Source organism: Fringilla coelebs (genome assembly GCF_963513975.1).
Source record: "Fringilla coelebs genome assembly, chromosome: 7".
NCBI lineage: Eukaryota > Metazoa > Chordata > Aves > Passeriformes > Fringillidae > Fringilla > Fringilla coelebs.
The window spans coordinates 13,101,299-13,122,716 of record NC_140035.1 but is presented as its reverse complement, the minus strand read 5'-3'; the positions used below and the strand labels follow the sequence as shown (position 1 = coordinate 13,122,716).

The 21,418-nt window shown below is 42.0% G+C and overlaps 1 protein-coding gene across 1 annotated transcript in view; it reads right to left on the bottom strand.

Moving 5' to 3' along the window:
• The window catches only part of CNTNAP5 (contactin associated protein family member 5), a gene marked incomplete at its 5' end in the record, with an annotated part of 260,854 nt that extends 252,814 nt beyond the window's left edge, over positions 1-8,040 (bottom strand). Inside the window, one exon of the mRNA XM_084209565.1 lies at positions 7,965-8,040. Within this exon, the coding sequence (XP_084065691.1) occupies positions 7,965-8,040 (76 nt within the window). The remainder of the gene's footprint in view (positions 1-7,964) is intronic.
• Positions 8,041-21,418: the final 13,378 nt, after the last annotated feature.

The following is a 21,418-nucleotide window of genomic DNA, read 5'->3' as shown; positions in this document are numbered from 1 at the left end:
AAATTATATATTAATGCCCAGCACATTGCTTTTATGACCTAGGAGGAGGATAGAGAGCAATGGCTCAGTATCTACATCCTAAGTGGGGGCAAGTGATGCCCAAACATAAAGACATCACTGAAGTGTTATGGGAATGACTACAGATGTGTCACTGGTGGTATAGATCACAAGGCATTTGTCTCTGTTCCTAAAGTGCTGATGAGCTGTCATCAGTGAAGAACCATTGTCATCGAGGAACAATGCTTTGCCATTTAGAGCAGTAAATGGAACAAGCCAATTCTTATCCAGGCAGTACAGCATTTATCAACTCCTTATTGCCCAGCTGGGAACAAAGAGAGGATTCTACCCATTTGAAAATTATTATTATTATTTACTACTTTATTGGCAACACAGTGCACTGAATAGTTTTAGAAGAAAAATTTATGCCCCAGAATTCCTAAGGGTCAACACTCAATCTTCCTCAATACACACAATAAAAGAGAGAAGGAAAACACATTTGTTTCCTTCTCAGCCCAATTGCTGCAGTGCCACGGTGGTTAGCATTGAACACCATTCTGTTTCATGTGCTGGGGCTCTGTGCTGAACCCTAATTACCAGTGTCAAAAGAGAAACATTCCTCAGAATGATACCAGTTATTCTTTGCAGCTTCCACTGCTGTGGTGGCTGCTGAATATCTTTTGAGTATTTTCAAGTACCAAGCTGAACGGAATGCCGTGTGTCCCACTACAACTCAATGCTCTTTATGCCATAAAGATATCACAGATCCCAGGCAATTAACAGTTTGGAAAAGAGTACATTAACACTAGCTACTAAAAGCCTTTTATAGTGCTGAATGGTATTCACTGAGCAATTACAAAGTTAGCTTTTTCTTGTTACCGCTCTTAAGAATCCACCTAACAGTGATGCTCATTAAAAATACCCCTTAACCTCAGGTTCAGAGCTGTATTGTCCAGCATGGGAACAGTGAAGGCATTTTACAAGTTTATCACTGGTGTAACGTGTTTGATGCTGACTAAGGCAGGAGGGGGTCACAGAGACTTCCCAGCAAACCTCCAGCCCCTACATCCAACTCATTGATAAGCCAGTCTCTATCAGGAATCTGGGCTACCCTGTTCCAATACAAGCACACCAGCACAATCCTGAGCTGAAACACCCTCCAGACCATGAGTCACAGCAGTGCTGGATGCTACTTTAAATTTAATTACTTGAATAATCTCTATTCCTAACAAAGCAAATTGTTGAGCTACTGTTATCCAAAGCCTGTTTTAACCAGGCTCAAACTGAGGGTTCATTGGAAGCTCCCTCCTACCCGCTACACACCAGCACACAGGGCTCTGACTCCAAGCCTGACTCCTCTCTGATCTGGCATGTGCAGAATGAGGACAAAGGGTGGGCTGCCACTGATAGAGAAGACACTAAGGGCCTAGTTCTGCTTTTGTGACACGAACAATTTCTTGACTTTTCTTTCTAACACTAAAACCTTCTCAACCACGAAAATGTCTCCAACTCCATATACAGTGTTTGAAAAAGAGTAGACAAGCATGTCTCTGCCAAAATTATTTCCACAGACAACTTCTGCCACGGAAGTAAGAAATTTTTTATCATAGATGTCCATGAATTACATCCTGTTGTTCTGGCTGCAGCACACTCATGGTAATTGGATTATTCAAGGACTACACAGGTTGAGAACCTTGGGGTTGCATTAGAGAATGCAAAGTTAGAGAGGTCTTTATTATAGTAGAGAAACACTGGGTAAAATAAAACCTGCCATTGCCACTTTGTGCTCTGTACCTTATTTTCAGTTTAAGTACTGCAATTGTACATTCAAAAAACCCAAAATATCAACTCTGCAAGCCTCTAATTGACAGGTTACAAAATACAGCATAAGAGAATGGACCAGGACTCTTAATGCCCATTCAGCACAGTAGATAGGTAGGCTCATACAGACTTCCACTGCTTTATGCTGAACTTGTACTGATAATCTGTGGGCACAAAGTTCTGCAGGAGATTAACCAAGTTACCCAAGTTCCTGCATATGTTTGTAAGAATGTAGAGAAAGAGCTAGATCATGCAAAGAAAAAATACAGCTAGAAAAATGGGATTTCTCAGCTAGAATACAGGCCAAGCAAGACCAATCATGACATTTACAAATGGCTTCATGCCCTCTCTTTTACTAAGCTACCTTTCTTTGTTTTTGGAGAAAATACCAGCTAAAGTATTAAATATTTTCTGCATATATTAAAATATATCTGTGTAGAAGGGCAGTTAGATCATCACACTATGAACTACCAATTTTTTTTACTGCTTAACAGAGCAGATAATTAAAAATAAGAAAACCCATGCTTTGCCATCTTTTTTTTCCCCGTCTAAATTCTATATTGAATTATTTTCATCATTTAAATCAGTTGCACTCATCTAGTAAACAAATGGCATTACTAGGCCAAGAGTACCTGTACAGGGCAATTAAAAAAAAAACCAAAACAGTGACCACATTAACACAAGGAAATTAATAATCAATTATATCAACCCAGCACTGTGAACCAAGAAAAATAAAAAATAATGTTTTTCTCTAACTCTACAGACATGACAAAATGTCTGTTTATGCTTCCTGCCTTATCAAGTGATGCTTTCAAAGCCTTCATGAATTGCCTGTGATTTTAAACCTTTATTATATCATATCATTATTATATTATTCTCTTCCCCTTTCTATTAGTTTGAGTAGAGGGAGCTTTGTTAAAAGCAAAAAAAAAACCAAAACAACAAAAACCAAAAAAAACCAGTTCATGTCTCTTAAAGACACTACTGAAAGCAGAAGGAAAATGTTCATCCAGATCTACCAGTTCTTTTCTCTTTTGCACAGACCCAGTAGAGATGAGTCCAGCAAGAACCACATCCTACAGAGACAATACTTGTACCAGTAAGGCCACAGCAGACTGAAAAAGTAGATGCTACAGAACCAGAATATCATTCCCCCAATTCTGAGAGTGGAAAAACACAGCAAAGTTCTCTATTATTAAAAAAACAAAAGCATAGCAGGTTACCTGGTGCCCTGCACAGACAGCCCTGGAACACTTGGTAGGATTCTGGAGGCTGGCAGGCAAAGGGGAAGGAGACAGACAGAGAGCCTGGCACATGTGAGCTGGCACACGCACCTTCAGTCCTCTCTTCCTCCCTTTCTAGTGTCTCTTTCAGAGGAGGAGGTAGGTAAGACTGTAATTCAAGTTTGCCAATAGAGCTAAAACCTGTCACATCTACAGAAAATCCATTTGGGGGGCTAAAAATAAATAAATGCTACCTCACACTCCCACTGCCTTCGGATTCCTATTCATTTCAGCATTCAGATATCCAAACTCCACTTGCTTCAAATAGCAGCAGAGAAAGGAGAAGGAGGGGAAGAGGAAATGAGGAGTAGTTATGGATTTAGAAACTACTACATACAGCAAATATGAATATGAATTAACAGCAGAGAATGGGACACAACCATGCCAGATGGGATCAACTCAATTGACCCCTAAGGCTTTATTTTAGCTACTTAGATTCTCACATTGATTATACATTCATCTCTTGTTTATATACAACCTTCAGTTTCCCATTGGTAAAAGAATGATTACAGTACTTTAAAAAAACACTTCACCAGTCCTACATGGACTGCAGTGCTGGCAGAAGTCTGTTCATGCCATGTGCAGGGAGAGCTTCACAAGTAGGTTGTTCTACCCACCATATTTTACACTTGAAGTCTATACTTTGTACAAATGTACCAAGCACATTTGAAAACAAATTGTTCTTGCTGTTAATTTATAAGGAAAAACCTGCTGCATTTGCATGACATTAAGAGGGGAAAAAAGAAAAAAAAAAAAAAAAAAAAGAAAATGTCCAAGCAGATAATGCAGCTAATGTATTGGATGCTGAGATAATAACCCTGGATGGATTCCTGTAGCTGGTAATGCCATCTGCCTGGTGGCTGCAGAATCCAAAGACCTTTGTAGTCCATGAGTCCGTGGAATGACTATCTTGAGACTGATTCACAGTCCATGAGTGCTGATTGAGTCAAAGGGATTGAGAGCTAGATACTGACAGGTATGCAAAGGGGGCACCCACCAGCTGTGGGTCATTCACAGCTTTTCTCTCAGGAAATCTCATTGTTTTGGACTATTTCTCCATTGATACATCTGAAGGCATGAAAAAGATAACATTTATGTTCTCCCCCTCCCCTGTATGAAACTAAGAGGAGGAAGGCAAGTCTGAATATTATTCTCTTGTTAAGAATATTTAAGTACTGGAGGCAAAGCCTGAGATTCGTCTGATGCTCTTTACTTAGCCTGCAAGCACATGAGGCACAAACCAACAATCAATATTCTACCTTATTTCAGCACAGCTTTTCAAACTTAGCATTTCTGACCACACAGATAGAAAGGTCACTGTTTAAGAGACCTCTTGCCTTTGCCACTGTTGACCCAACAGGTCTCATTTGCACTGTTACACAAATCCCAAAAACACCCTCCTGATCCTGATGGTCTCAAATATCCAGAGTCAGATTTGCTCCTGTAAGTTTTCACTTACACTTGGCTGACTCCCATCACCACTGCAGAGAAAGGAAGGCTAAAATCAGAGTGAACACTGTCTGCCTAAAATAAATAAATATCAATATAATATATATAACTTCCATGTAAAAAAAAAAAAAACATTTTCTTCAGTATTATTTTTTCAAAATTAGAAAAACAGACACACATTGCCTATTTTTAACTGAACAGAGTTATTAAAGACAGATGTGTCCTACAAGGCCACATAGACATCTACTGCAGAGCAAAGGACTGTACATTGACCATATATTTCTGCAAGAGCAGAAGATCTCATTCTACTACACACTGAATTTCTGCAGCTTTGACTGCCACTTATGGCTGGGTTTAAGTGAAAGGTTTGAAAGTCTCCTGATCAGCTAGTAAGTGCTAGTGAAAAGGGATAATAAATGTTAGTGATGCTGGAGGTGGCAGAGGCAGCTGTGCTCTGGAACAGAAACATGTAATAATTTGAAAATAACTTTCGCAGTGGGAGTTAAAAAGGTGCTACTTGACCAGGAGGTGTTTTAATCTGCTACATCTTTTCAGGCCATGTGCGAAAAGTCAGTCAAGAAAGATACAAGTAAAGGGGAGGGAGGCATAAGGTGTAAAATAGCAATAGAGGACATTTTTTAAGATACACAACTCTAAACTGTGTGGAAGATCACTAATGGCTCCTGCAATTCTTTTCTGTAGCTGTAGAGTAGCTCTGAACTGATATAGAAAAGTGTTTGAGAAAAACATGAGTTCATATCTCCTTTCATTTTTTTACTACTGCTCCCTCCTTCCAAATTTCAAATTAAAAAGGTAGGAAAAAAAAAATGGGGCTCAACAAGTCTAGACTCACCAAAGCTACTAATGTTTTCAGATCACAGAATATGCTGCTAAAGGGCAACTAATTTGTTATATAGCAGGCAAGGCTTTGTGTCTCCTAGTCTATCTGATAAATGTTGAAGTTTCAGTTCTGCCAGACATCATATGCAACACATTTTTGGTGTTACATACATGGCTATTTATTCATTTTCTAGTAATTAGTATCCTGGGGAGAAATCTGATTGCCACTCTATTTACCTAATTTAATAAAATATTGCAAAATGCAAAGTGGGAGGAATTTCTAATGTTTTATTAGCATTTGGCAATTCTGATCTTTCTAATGATGTCTACTGACCCCTAGCCTGTAGCTGTGTTTCAAAGCAGTTTCTTCACCAATTCTCTCTTTAATTAAAAACTATTACCAAAGAGAAAATTAGAATCAAATATCTCAGTGGCAGAGAATATTTTTACTAACTCAGGACTTTAATTTTACAGCAAATTAAATAAGTGAGAAAAGAATAATTTTTAAGAGTTCTATAATTTAGAAGTAAGGGGAAAAAAACAAATTAGATTAAAGACATATTAGATATTAGGAATAAAATTAAATGAGCTGCACTCTCCCCACCCCAGCCCCAAGCATAGTCCTTTTCAACTATAAATACTGTTCCCAGTTTTGTTCTTGTTCACAAAATCTGTCAGAAACAAACCTATTGAAGTCATTATGAGCATACCAGTTCTGGCATCTGAATGCAACTCCTTTGGCCAAAGTACTCAAATTGAGGAGGGTGCGAAACCCATCCTTTCCCATTTGAACTTGGGCTTTCAAGTAGAGGCTTTTGACAGCTGCCTGCACCAAAGCTCCTCATATGTGGAATTCTGTTTTTTCCTTTGGTTACTGGGTACCTGGAAGCTCAGTAACCCTTTAAAGCTATAGCACTTTCATACTTGAATATATTTCAGGATACTGCTTCAATATTTTAGCCCACATATAAGCTTTCTTGGCCCAAAACTTAGGAAGAGTGCACAGCCTCCCAGCTCCAACATAAGGAGATGATTTATTTAAGCAGGTGATGAATTTTCATACTGGGTGCAATTATTGAGGTCTGTGCGAGCACACATAGATCTTCACATGCGAATCTAACGAGGTTTCTAGGGAACTTGCAGCTATTACAGATTCACAAGCTCCTTCCCTCAGCTCCTGGGAAAGCACTTACAGCTGATTCCATGCTAATTCATTGCTCAATGAATAAGTAAAATCTGTACAGTATAATAAAACCATTGATCATCATGCTTTAAGATTGACTCCTAAATATTTAGGAAGCGGCGCGTATTCAATGGAAATGTTTATTGGCACTGTGAAATTAAACTGTCACCCGTGAAATAGTAAAACTCATTAACGCGGAGTTTCTTTTTAAGTGTTAGGAATTAACTTTATGGCCGCATCCGTAATGGCAAGCCTCAGCCTTAAATCGCCTGCCATTTAGTATTCGCGAGCGGTATTAAAACATATTAACCGTGATTTAATTGACTGTAAATTAAAGAAGACAGAGGAGGAAAATACATATATAGGAAAAGAGAAGAAAGAGGAAAGTGACCGGTCCGGGCTGTTGGGAGGGGGCGGACGGACAGACGGACGGACAGCGCTGCCCGCAGGGCTCGGCCGGGGCAGCGCCGCCGGCGAGGCAACAGCGCCCTCTCGCGGCCGCCGCGCTGCGCCCGCCCGCTCCGCCCGACGGGCCGCGGGGGAGGCCCTGCCGAGCCCCGCCGGCAGCCCGGGGAGCATCACCGCCTGCTCCGGGCTCCAGGACTCGCCGCACCGCCGGTATCCGGCTGCACCGGGTTCGCCCAAGCGTGTCCGTAGAGCCCCCGCCGCTGCCAGCCCCCCGGAGCACCGCAAAGCCCGGCGGCCAGGAATGCCCCTGCATCCTGAACCGACCCCGCAGGACCGGCAGACATACGTGGCGAACTTACGAGCGGATCTCCCGGGGGGCAAAAAAGAGCGAACGGCGATTTCCCAGCCGGGAAAGGCTGGGGCAGCAGGGAGGGAGAGCACCACGCCCCGGGACACAACCGCGCCCGTGGGAAGCGCCCAGGGAACCGACGGTACCGCCGGGCCAGGCGAAGACGGTCCGTGCCACCGGCGCTGCTCCGCCAGGCTGGAGCCAGGCTGCGCCCGCAAAATCGTGGCATCCCCCGGCCCTTGCGGGAAGGACCGACCCTCCTCATCAGGCAGAGGAGCCACCCCGGCCCCGTCCCGGCCGGTGGCCCGCAGCCGAGGCAGGGCGACAGCGGCCACTGACCGCAAAAAGATGCGGCCAGCGGAAGGACAACAAATCGTGCGAAAAACCCCGAGCGGCTCCTCGCAGGCTCCAGCATCTCCCGCTCACTCCCACATCCACACCGGCAGGACGGCGGACAGCAGTTCCTCCATCTGGCCCCAACTTTGCATTTCTGAGCTCCATTAGCAAAGCGGAGCCGAGCTAAGTTTCTCAGAGGTCATGGCGCAATAAACCCCTTTTTCCGGGAGTTACTCCCCATCTCTTCCTCCCGCCCCCGACCCAACCCCAGGCAACTCCTCGCACTCCCGTTACTCACAATTTGTTGCAGTTAATCCCAGATGCCATAAAGTGGAGAGCAGCAGAGTGAAGCCCCCGAGGGCTCGGGAATCCATCTTCAGCCCCGGAGGGGGAAGCCAGCCGCCCGTCTGTCTCCCCTGGTCCCGGTCTCCGAGCGCCTCTCAGCCTCTGTGCGCTCGCTCTGCCTCCGCTCATTTACTCCATACAGCATCCAAGCACTCCGGGTGAAGGGAAGCCGGGGCCAGCCGGGGGACTCTTCGCAGCCCTTGGAGGAGCTGCTCCGGACGCCGGCGGCGGTGCCCGAGCCGAGCCCGCTGCCCCGACTGCCGCCGCGGCGATTCACCTTGCGAGCAGCGGCTGGGTGGGAAGCACCAGCCGCTCGCTGGGCACCTCCTTATAGGCGAGAGCCGCGCTGCACTCCACCTCCTCCCAGCCCCCTGGAAGTTGCTCCTCCTCGCCTTCCAGGGAGGATCCTTACTGCAATCTTCACGCGTTGTTGATAAGCATCAGAGTCACGGAGTAAATCAGATGCCTAGAGAAAAAAAATAAATTAAAATCTTCCTTTTTTTTTTTTTTATTTTCCCTTTAGGTAGCACTGTAGCTGGAACATTTTAAAGATCCCCAGCTCAGATGTTTGTTTGCTTATGAATACATATGTTATATACACATACATAAAATATACATGATATCCTGGCATGTACAGAGCCGACAGAGACCGACGAGCCCCAGCCCCGCTGCCGAGGCTCAGCCTCACGTCCAGGGAGGGGGGATTAGCCTCAGACGGGACTGATGCTCTACCCGCTCTTCTGTCAAGCCTGGTCCAGACCTTCCCTGCCTGGTCCTCCCAGAAGGCGATCAGAGGTGTCCCCAGGGCTTCCAGAAGAGACACGGGGAGCTCTCGTTAGCGCCCCCGGCCTGAAGACGAACGCGGCCCCCGGGATAGCGGACCCGGACCCGCACCCGTGGTCTGTGCCCCCCTCCCGGCTGGAGAGGGTGATGCCTGCAAAAATCAGATTTCCTGACTGATTGACTGATTGATTATCCGTCTGCTCAGCAGCTGAACGGGCCGGGATAATCTTCCGAGGGGCGTACAGGAAACTAGAGCTGCATCCTGCCCTCCCCTAGGGGCGCGCCCCGGCGGCCGGAGCGCTCGGAGCCGGGCCCGCACCGCCCCGCAGCCGCACGGGGGGAAGGCACACCTGAGCCCAGGGACTCGGCTTAATCACTGCCGAGGTCTAACCTTGCTGCTTTGCTGCGGCGTCACCCTGCATCAATAGAGTGCTGCATCAAAGTCAGGCCAAAATTGCATTAGCGATTCCGCTGTAATCTGCCAGGAGAGTGTGTTTGGGTCGTTTTGGGGGTGGGGAGGGAGAAGCTGCTTGTGGTCGAAAGTCGCTGGTGCTCAGCCATAATCCCTCACAGTGGCAAGGAATGATCAGAAGAAATGGACTGTTCTCCAAAGCCATCCCGACCTGCCAACGGAGAGTGGAAGTTTAAATTGCTGGCTGCTGTAAACCTCATTTTAAAAAGCAAGGAGGGCGGAGAAAAGACACTGTGCTTAGCTATTAGGCACTAACTATACCTGAGAGGTGTCAGGGGGACATCTTTCTTATCTTTAAAGGGGTAGCCAGCTTGGAAAGCAGAAATCCACATTTAAAAATTGACCTAATTATTTCAGTTTCTGTTGTTACAAGTGACACAAGTGACACAAGGTTAAACAGGAAGGATAGCTGCCTAGCACCAAGGCTCTCAGTCGGAGTCAATAAAGGATTTAGTCAGACAAAACTAAGACTTAGGAAGAACTTAAAAGCTTAATGAGCTCTACAAGTGTTTAATTTTTGACTTCAAACATATCTGAACACACCAAGGTTTCATCTTTGCTGAATGCAAAGACCTGACCCAGTTGCTCTGCACTTGTGTCTGAGCAGAATGAGATTTTGGAAATTAGGGGTGGCAGTCAGACCAAGGCTAAGTCATCTACATGAAGTGTTGGCTTTCCCAGGAGAGCTTTGTGCAAGGGCACAGACACCCTTGTGTCTGAGCAGGCCCAATTCTGAAGGTAGCGAGCTCTGCTCATTTCCCTCAGCGGATGAGGAGAGGGTCTCACACCTATTCATGTTTTCTGATCCTAGTCACAAACATCTCATCTTCTCCATACCAATCATAATTGGTGACTCTGGCCCAGGAACTAAGAACTGTACTGCTTTGCTGCATTAGGCCAGGAGACTGGAGTACTGAGAAAATTATGCTATTAACTTGACTTTTTCAGGTGAGTGATCAAGTTTAAGAAGCGCTAGCAGCGCTTCCAGAGCTACCACTTGAGTAAAGCTAAGCAGTAGAATACATCAGACATCTTAAGCCAGAGTGAGTTTTCTCTGCAGACACAAGTCTTTGACACACTCATGACCTTGCAGCTATGTATTCTGAAATTAGAGGCATTCAAAGACAGAAATTGAAAATGGGGAGGGGTGTTTCATGCTTTCCTTTTAAAAAATAATTAAAAATTAAATTGACTGAGTTTAGAACATTTTCAGTGTCTCTTTAAACTCTCTGGCACATTGGTACACTTTTTAACTGACTCACAGAACTAATTAGTGGCTTGTTTATAGGAAAACAGATGTGGAAATGAATTATGCAGGCTAATTAAAAGCTATCAGTAAATATGAGCCCCATCCTACAATGCATCCCAGTGGTCACCAATATGGATCTCACTGCAGAATCTGGACCCCAGTAATAATATTGGTTTTCAAATCACCCTTGTGAGACACACCTCTTCCATAATCTCCTTTGTATCATAAATGCCAGGCATTGCCTTAAGATTTGTGAATGTTTGGGTGCAGGAGCACTAGAACTGAGAAGTTATGACCGGAGTGGAGGGCTACGCAGCTGTTTGTTGCAGGAAATTATGTAAATAATGTCATGTTTAAGGGCTTTTTGCCAGCAAGATTTTTTATTAGAGTAAATTTATTAATTTCTATTGAAGGTGTTCAGACAAAAACAGTGGCTCATTATCAGTTACAGATCTGAGTACCCTGGATTTTGGAAAAACTCAGTTTATTTAGTTTTAGTGTATCTGGACGTTATTCAAAATAATGATGATGGTTGACACTGAAGGTGTTTCAAAGCCTTGGCTATGAGTTTATTACACCTATAGTTATTAGTCCTCTCAAACTCACCAGTTTTTAATTCCTTTATAACTTTTGCATTCACTGTGGCACATTTTCTTCCTCTCAATGAAAACAAAACTGACCTTTACAGTGAAGACCCTGATTTCTTTCCTTGTCGTGTCTGCCTCTTCTTTGATAAATTTCATTTATACCCTTTTGCCAGTCCCTTGATGTTCACTCCCTGTTTGTTAAACAAGGGGAACACACCAATACCTCCTCTTGTTCACGTGGCAGGAGGAGACATATCCAAATGTCTGGCAGCTGTTCAGAACCTGCAGGCATGATGATCACAATTTTGGAGACAATGCCGATCATCATTAGTCATCTGGGGCTGTACTGGAATGGCTGTGTGAGTTCTTGGTGACAAAGCCTAACGTGGGAAAAGAAATCAGGTCCTTATTCTCAGCACCCCAATGGCAGCTGAGTGCCCCTGTTAATACTGCCCAGGACACAGGCAGTGCATGACCTGCATGATGGGAAGAATAAGACAAGCAGCATTACACCAGTAGCTGGTCCCATCACAGCCTTACTGGCTTTACAATGCAAGCCACAAATTGCTGAAATTGAGCATTTAAGTTTTTTAGCCTCAGTGTTCTCAAGTCTACTCTACCAGTCTGGAGCCTTGTTATTTGAGCTGAAGGAGCCATTTGTGGGAATTAATGAATAGGAAAGCAAAGGAAGGACATGAACATATAAGGAAAATCAGAAAAAGCTGGCTGCCACCAGGGAAGTTAGGGAATGCATGTTTTCATTTTGAAGGAGAAAGCTTTTTTATTTAAATGTTTATCTGAGGAGGTAAGTTTATCTGTGATCAGATAAACTTGTTTTCTTTCCTAGATTCAGTAAACAGCATTAGTACTGCTACAACCCATGTTGAGTTTGCCACTAGAAGCAATAGCAGTTTAGCCCATGAATACAAACAATCCAGCTGTTTGGATAATTGCAGCTGGAAGCTTTATCTCTGACCCCGGCTGTACAGAATCCATTGGAAGGAGAATAACATTACATATATGAAAACTTAATTGTACATGGCTTTGGGATCACATATTGCAGTTTCCTGTTGCTAACTAAGAATTTATCTGAAGAATATGTTTCCCATCAAAAAAACCTAAAGGTCACATAAAAAAAAAGCCCTGAAGGTCATTTATTTCTTTTTCCCTTTGAGTATTCTCCTATAAATAGAAAGGACTCATTCATTAAAGAGAATATGTGAGAAGCTTTCATAAAACACACCGACCCCAACCAGGTGAGTGCAACAGCAGGCTGCTCATTATCCTTGGATAGATCCACAGCATACCTAAGTCCGGAGGATAGGAAAATGTAATGATCTGCTGGGATAATCTGATGGCCAGTAGCATTTTTGAGATGCATGCTGAGATTAGGTAAAAGAAATCAGATGTCAAGCTGTGCAGCGATTATTGGAAGACAAAGAACTAAAATCACCACTTCCTCCCCCTTGCCTTTCCCCCCATTATTTTACCACTGTCTGCTGGTATATTGCTTTCATTACATTATCTTGTCTGCCTATGAAGACACTTGTGTCAATCATGGCCAGATACTGCTACCGGTCTTAAAAGATCAATAACCTGAGTAAATAATAGTACAAATGACTATGGCTACAAATTACCTAGGGACTGAAATAGGCCTTTTTTGGGACACACTCCTCCCTGCTGTGATTCCAGTGACATTGTGCATTGTAGTGCTGGAAGGAGTCACAGAGGGCACAGCCATGGTCTGCTGTCTGTGCTGGTTCCCTACCAAACACAGTGGTCAGCTCTAGCTGGGCCAGTCACTGTGGTCTCCCTGAGCAATATTGCTTTTTTACTGAAATGCAGCAAAATCCTGGTGCAGTTATTGTCCCAGAGCCAGCTTTCCACCAGTGTCCAGTGAAGAGATGGCCTTCATGAGGTGTTGGCATAACTGCAAACCCCATTCCTGTGGTCTCATCAACTGCAATCAGCCCTGACAAGAGAACTCCTACACAAACTAAGCAATGCAATTTCTTCCCCTTGTTCTGAAGCCATACAAATTAGAATGAAGAAACCCGAAAAAGTTCCCAGACAGTTAAGTGTCACAGGATGGATGTGGTCCTTTGAGTACAGCTGGTGAACTAAGGGGAACAGAGTGGAATAAGGTGCATGAGTCTCTTAGCTGAGGTCAAAACCCAGCATCCCTCTCACAATGCTTAAAAACTTCAAGGTGAACAAGACCAAAAGAAATTACAGAGGCTGGGGAAGCATTTAGCAAAAATCTCTATTTGATAGGCACCCCAGTTGCCTTCCACTACAGAGTTGGAAGGGAGGAATGTTTTCTGTATGAATGCCTTTTCCATTGATAAAGAAGACAGCTTTACTTGTCACTCATTGGTGGCTATCAAGTCTCCATTTTGCAGAGATTCAGTCATTCAGTCATAGAATTATAGTGTCTGCCATGTCACCAATGTGAGAAATGACATATAATGAATAGACACTGGAACAGATTTTCAGAAGCAATTAGCAATTTTGCATGAACAACCAAGGTATCCCTTAAGGGGCATTTTTTTCAGAATGATTTGGGCCTTTACTTGCTCAGTGCCATGATCTGCCTGTTCAAAAAAGACAGCTGAAAGGAGAGGCATCCGAAATCATTAGCCTCCATTGAACATTTGCACCTCAGTCTACCACTAATCCGTAGTCTCATGCTCTAGGAAAGAAACAATCACCTGGGCCTATATACATAACAAACAACTTTGAATGTCTCCATGATTTTACTGATGAAGTTTGCAAGGAGTGAAAAAGAGAGCTAATTTCATCAAATAAATCATTTGTGACAAATGGCTCATCCAGTGCTTGCACTCAGAAAATTATTATTAGCAACAGCTGGGTTGGGTATGACAACCTATATTCAGACTTTCTCTTTACTTTTCTGCCTGTCCTTCACTAATCTCTCGTTGTGGATGGAGGTCAGAGAGGATTGAAAAGAGGAAAGTTGTGTGGAAGCTAATGCAATCATTAGGTCATTTTTAACCTTGCTGCAATTATCATACAGAAGGAGTCAACTGAGAATAATGAAAGACAAGATGGTAATTTAGACTCCCTTGAAAAAGAGGAAGAAATGAATACACCTTGTCTCAAAAGCCATCAGGATTTCTAAATTCAATCCTGTGGGAATGAGCAGCTCCTGAGAACTCCTGTGTTGCTCCCTTCTCAGCATAGGCACAGGATATTCAGAATCTTGGGCCCATGTTTTTGCAGATACCTGCCTTTCTAAAGGCTGATGCTGTAATTTCTTTGATGCAGACATTAAAGGACATTGAACCGAAAAGTAAATTAATAGAGGTTCTTTAGTCACAGTACCACTGACCTGCTTCTAGACAAAGTACTTGCCGAGGGCTGAGGTGAAAGTTGATCTGGCCTAAACTATGAAAATTCCCATTTATTTATATTGTGTATGTGTGTGTATGTCTGTATACACACATGCATGTATACACATATATTTGTACAAGTCTATACAGACACAGAAATCTGTGTAAGACATGAAATCAAACAAGGTAAACTCACCCCTCACTAGGAGATCCATTTATTTCCTACCTACTGACTAAAAATGTTTATTTCCTCTAGGAAGTGAATGCATTTGCATCAAAACTAAACAGTTCCATGTAGACCTACCACTGTCTTTTCCAAGTAAAGTGATTTTAACTCAGTGAGAGAGAGATGATTATACAGTAATGTGTAGGCCTGAGTCAGACACGCTCATCTTACTTCTGACTGCAGCCAGCTTGAGGTATAGGAAGCCTCTGCTTTCTGCCAGTCTGGATTGCAGATTGCACTGGAGATAATGAATCCCTCTGACTCGCTAAAGATCTGCTGACAACATGAGAATATTAACATATTCTAACAAAGTACAAGGGTGGATATTCAGGGGTTCTCTAGCAATCAACGTATTTTGCTTTAGTTATTACAAAAACAATAAGTGATTTGAGTAACCACTATGAAAACTAAGCCAAAATTAGAAGTCCTACTTATTTTTTTTCTGACTCTCAGGGTCTGTTTTTTGCTTGTTATAAGGGCAGTTATATTGGATGGTGCTGTAAATTCCAGGGTATGGAAAAAATCAAACTCGCTGCTGAGAATTTTTATGCTAGGGATTTAAACTAGAGCAAACAAGTCCCGCCACGTTCCCATTAAGGAGGAGGAATCCCAGGAGGCCAAACTTCTGTGCACTTACTAGTTGTGTGTTGAATCAGTTGAGATTCAGGCAGAAAATGTGCAAGATTTCAGATTTCACTGAGCCTGCACGAAGGGAGATTTCTTGGCTGTGTGCAGGGCTGAAGACCAAGGGGTGAAGTGCAGTAAACTGTGCAGTAAACTGTGCCCTGGAGTTCAGCTAAACCCCTGACTTAACCCTGTCATCCACACAGTGTGAATATGAGCAAAGTTTGAGCTTGAGACGGAATTCAGACTCACTTTCAAGGGTTGCAGAGGTGTATCCAGGGTCAAAAGGCAGGATCAAGCCACAAAAAGAGTGTGGCAAAGCTATCCCAGGTTCTCTTTGTTTTCTTAATTGGATTCATTGTCCCATATTATCTCTCCAGTCTGAAAATCAGTTTCATAAATGTGACAACTCAAGAGAATTATAGCCATCAGTGGCAACAGCATGCAACTCTAATCCTATCTGAATAGGCAGCAAAATACAGCAGAGACATTTGACTTTGTTTCTCCATCTTAGGGGTTAAGATGTTCATTGCAAGCAGATCCAGGCAGCAGAGAATCTCAACAGTGACAGGAAGGTCACAAGCATGCAGCTGTGCTCTGTAGAAACCTTTAGCATTGTCTAATATGAAGAATCAAATGTGGAAATGAGGAGTATGTATTGACATCTACGTGTGTTAGTACCACTTATGTAATTGAATTTATAATAAGCAACTTAATTCCCAGAGTGCAATTATAACAGATGGATAAACATGATGCAATATATTGTTCACTTTATGACAATGATCACATAATTCCAGCTTCAATACTTTTACTGTTTGCATGAAACACTGACTAATAAGGCTTTGAAAAGCTGTCAGACAAAGATATATGAATGTGTGATATGAGTGAAATTACTCCCCAGTATAAAATCTAGGGAAGCAGTGTCAGGGATGAACATGATCTATTTTGTCCACCAGGTTCTCCTTGACAAAGGCTGAGCAGTGACTACAACCAGCTCTAATCATTATCCTCCACTTTCATTCTTTTTTAATCCACTTTTTTGTCCATTTACATCATGAGCCTTTGAGAAACAGCCGCCTTCCTCCCCATCCATGTCTACACTTGCTGTATTTCTGACCCCACTGTGAAGGTTGTACAACCACAGTATTACCATGGATCAAGAATTACACAAACAATTAGCACTCTCCCAGCACAGCAGTGAGCAAAAGTCACAATATCAAAAAAGGAAATAATCACCAAGAGTTGGGAGGATGAAGGGTTAATTCATTTACCACAAACCCATGTCACTGGAGATGCATTCTGTGGATTAACATTACTGATACATCCATTTTGTTAAGTGGATACAGTTGTCTGCTGACACTGCTTCACTTGAGATGATTGTATTATTGAAGGATCTCACAAAAACTGATACCAATTCCCATTAGGGATTTCAGCAAAACTACAACCCAGCTTTTTAAGATTTTGAGTATCTTGAAATTAAAGAATGGACCATATAACAATCATTTTGGTTCTGAATTAGAAAATGTGTTTCTAAATAATTGTTTTATTGGTCAGTTTCAGAAGAAAAAAGGATGCTTAATGAAAGATCAGATACCTGGCTATATTTAGGTGAAATCTTTCCTGTTCTGTATCACCTCAAAGATGATTGAAATGAAAGGTCGAGGTTAAATCTGTGATTTTGAGGTGGTTAGGTGATATCCCATTACTCTAATTTATGCTTCTTGTACCTAAGATTTCTTTTTTTCTGAGAATTGTTTAATTCCCAAATCTGCTGAATATGCCCTATTGCCCTATTGCCCTATTGCCCTTGGGAAGTGCTATTTTGAAAACTACTGCTTCAACTTTCTGGGTTAAGCATCCGCTAATGGAACCGTACGTAGCTCCACTTAATTTTAATGCTCACTTACATCAGCTGGATGTCATATGGTGCTGAAATGAAATGCAGTATCCAAATTCTATAGGTTTTATATAAGGTTTTATGTAATTTTAAGCTACCTGGAAAAATTGGGAGTGTTTAGCTCTGGGAACTTTGTGTTACCTTGTCTTACACTGATACAAGGGAAGATAACACCAAATGAAGGGGACATGGAGCAAATAGAATTTTTTTTTAAGTCTGTGCTAATCTTCACAGGGGTTTTGGTTTTTTTGTTTGTTTTGGGGTTTTTTATTTTGTTTTTTTTTTTCTCTCTTTCATAAACTCTTGCTAAAGTGTAGATGATAGGTTTTTTACTGGGAATAATCCTGTTAGGAGGATAATGTTGTACACATCCATCTCTCCATAGATCACATGCTGCTGAGACACCCACCAACATTTGAAATCAGAGTGATATCTAGCCCTAAAGAGAACTCCAATTTATTGCATTCTATAATCTGTATGTGTGATGTCAAATCATGAAGTATAAACTGTAAAGCAGAGGTGAGAAAGACACTTAGAAAAGTTTTGTCTTTTTGATAGCAAGAGATTTAGGGTGAGAGGGCATCATACAACATTCTCAGTAAGCTCTTTACTGTTTGGCTTTCAGTCTGCTGAAAGACTAAACTACAAGCCTTCCTTCTCTATTAAATACTTTTCTGAAGATAAACAGTTAGTTATTTTAATGGAACAGGAGATTGCATAATCATTGTGAAGTCCTTGAGCTTTCTGCTGGCTGCAGATTTCTCTGTTCAAGTCCAGATGAGTTATACAATGTAAAAATGCATTTGGTAAGTTTTTCATTGACATTACCAGGAAGATGTAATGACTGTCGCTCTGATGTCAGCGGGAGGTGCTGTCAAGAAGGGTAAGGAAAAAAAACCTTTAAAACCCCCTGCAGACAATCAAGAAGAAATCTTGTACTCTTGAGTAATTACAATTCTCAAGGAAAAAAATAGACTTGGATAAACCTGGAGGCACCTTTATATTTTTCCTTTTGAAACCTTCCATCTCCCTGACATTACGCTTTGCTGTTCTGTCATTTCTGTCATTGTGTCATGCTGGGATAGTTCTTTTTTCAGGGGGGAGGGAATGTATTTGGTCCAAACACCCCACTGTGGCAATATTTAAAACAAAGTCTTTGTTGAGACTTTTTAAAGAAGTCTTTTAATGAACAAACAGATATATTCTTTGTCTGTTGGAAGAGAAGCTGCAATTATCAAGGGAATTTCATTTCAAATGGCAAGTACATTTTTCATGTGGGTGGTGAGGCAGGAAGGCATCTCAGTGGTAGGTTACAGTCATGTTTGTTATGTACTTTGAATGTTACTTTTCTGTTTTCAGTATAGTGCTTTTTTTTTCTGAGGTGCACAGGAACCTGGAGCAGTAAAGAGCCTCCCTTCCATGCCATTTTCCCACTTGTAAAGAAATTATGACTGAAATTGCAGTTGTGAAGGTATGCAGTCACTGAAATTGCATCCCAGGGAGGTGTCATGTCTTTCTGAAAGTTATTGCTGTCCCTTTGTCTAGACAGAAAATGCCTGAACAACTCTCTTGTGTTACTCTGTTCCTTCTGGTTCCTTCCTGTGTGGATAGTTTTTTCCGCTTTCTTTCTCATTCCCTTTCTTTTCACCACTCCATCCACATCCATTTTTTTTTTTCAAAAGTAGTTCACGGTCCAGTCAGGTCATGTGCCATCAAATTATACTCCTCCTTATGACCTTTTTGGATCATATCATTCTCAAAACCATCAATGGTGTGGTTGGGTTTTGCTTTGTTTTGCTTTGTTGGTTTTGTTGGGTTTTCTTCACGTTTGAAATTGATGTTGCCTTTAATTGCTTCTTCTTCCCTGAAAGTCCATTGTACTCTCTGCATTGTTTCCATCTCTGCTTTCTGACTCCTCCATTAGTGCTCCTTCAGGCTTAGAGAGCTCCAGTGAGAGCTCTGCTATCTTTAGCTTTCCTTCCTGCACTCCAGTTTGGGAGAAACACTTTTATCCCACTAGCAGCAATTTCCCTATTCACTCTTTTTCATTGCTTTGCATGTTGCTTTGTTATTTCTATCTTTACAAACCTATCTGCACCTGTCACTGTCTGCCCTTGATTTAAAGAATGGAGGGCAGGCTGTGTATCTTGCTGCATGGAGGAAATGCTGCTGATAGAAAGCTGGAGGGCTGAAGCCAATGGCTAAAATGCTCAAACTTTTCTAGGCAAAATTTCCCTACAACCTCGTCTTCTTGATCTATGGCTGTTTTATGACAGTGAAGCAACCACAGATTAGATTCATCTGGCCTAGTGCTTCCATATTTCATCTCTGTATGTGTTGAAATGTACTTGCTATTTGCTGTGCATATTTGCTATCGCTCCTTTGTATTTGATGAAGTGTTTTTGCCATCTTGCAGAGGCTCTCTGGGTGGGACTCAGCAGTGTGAGTACAGGCACAAAGTGTTATTTTAACCATTCTGGGGTTTCCCATTTGGCCACCAGGAAAATCTCTCCAGAAGGGTGTGAGGCTGTCCCAGGCTGTGTGCTCCATGCAGGTGGCTCATACTGCTGCAGGATGCTTTACCCTTCTGCAACTGAGTATTAAATGGCTGTCACTGGCAGCACAGCATCTCTCACCTTATCTTGCTATCTTAAGCTTTCTCTGGCAGCTTCTCAGGAAGTCAGAGGAGCCACACTTGTGTGGGACAGACAAATTGTAGCAAATGAGAGACAAACCCACACTACAGAGCAAGAATTTCCTAGTGCTAATACCTCCGAGTGAAAATGCAGAGTCAGGCATAGTAATGAAAGAGAAAAACAGAAAAAGGTAAAATAGGAGTAAAATAAAATAAAACATCAAATGTAGCCTTATCAGAAAGCCCTGTTAAACAGCATTTATAGAGGTCAGACTGGACTGCCAAATCACTCTCTATGGCTTCTGTTAGCTTAACCCTCACCTTGAGAATTCTGTGCTCTTCAGGTCTTCTGCATAATTTTCTACTGGAAACTTTTTTTCCCCTTTTCTCTTAAATGTTTTTCTTGAATCTGTTTATAGTCTGTTTTGGAGTAGCATTGTTGTGTGCACTGAGACTGCCATACATTTGTTTATTACTACAGGGGCATAATTATTTTCTGAGCACCTCTTTCAAAGATCTGAGACCCACTGTAATTCCACTGAATTAAACTCATTAGTATGAAGTCTTTACCCATATTTATGTCTTACAAGAAAACCCTAAACACTATTGCTGGATAAATTAGAATGTGAAATATATCTCATTTTTCCCATATATTTCCTCCTTTCTTTATGGACTTCATATCCCACATGAAAAAGTCAAGACAGAAATTTCCACCTATTATTTCTTAAAAATTAACTACCAACAAAATTCTCTGTAATTAAAGGGAGTCTCTAAATGTTAGAGGTAATATTGAAATGCTGGCAGGTGTCTAACTTCTACTGGTGAGGAATGAATATTTTAGTTAGGATGAGATAATCTAGAATTTCCAGTGGAAAGCAACAGCTCTCCATCCTGGATAAAAATTGTTATTTTAATAAGGCTTGAAATTGTAGGCATGATACTGTGATAGTACATAGGAGGAACCAGTATGCAAAACCAAAAACCCTAAATGGAGCTGGAGCAGGAATTCTCTGACAGAGTATTCAAGATTATAACAATAGTCTGTTAGCCATGGAAATAAGATTCATGATTTTGCGTAAAACAATTATTTGCAATCTGGGAAAAAAAATTTAAAAAGCCTGAAGGCATTTTCTCCTCGTGTCTTCTTCTGTCTTTTAAAAATATTTTGCTTTTTAATATTTAAAATGCCTTTTCACACTTTATTGGCTTTTTTTCTGTTACGAAGGATGATACACAACTCAATTCTACTACTACTTACAGGCTTCAGGATATATCTTAGGCTATCATGTCAATACTGCAGGGAAGTCTATTTTTCTTAGGGAGCAGGCTGGGGTTGCTGTTGATGTCCTTGTTGCATTTTATCAGCAACAACACTAGCCAGAAACTACCCCTAGAAGAGGCTCATTACAAAGCAGTACCATGGCTCTCCTGGTAGCCAGCTTGGTGAAGGGTGTATCTCCACTTTCTATCTCTGTCTCTAATTGTCTCCTCACACCCTCTGTTCTTTGTAAGCTGAAAGGTCTTTTGGGAGAAGCTGACCAAATCAGCACAAGGCTGTGCTTGGCACAACAGGACACAGAT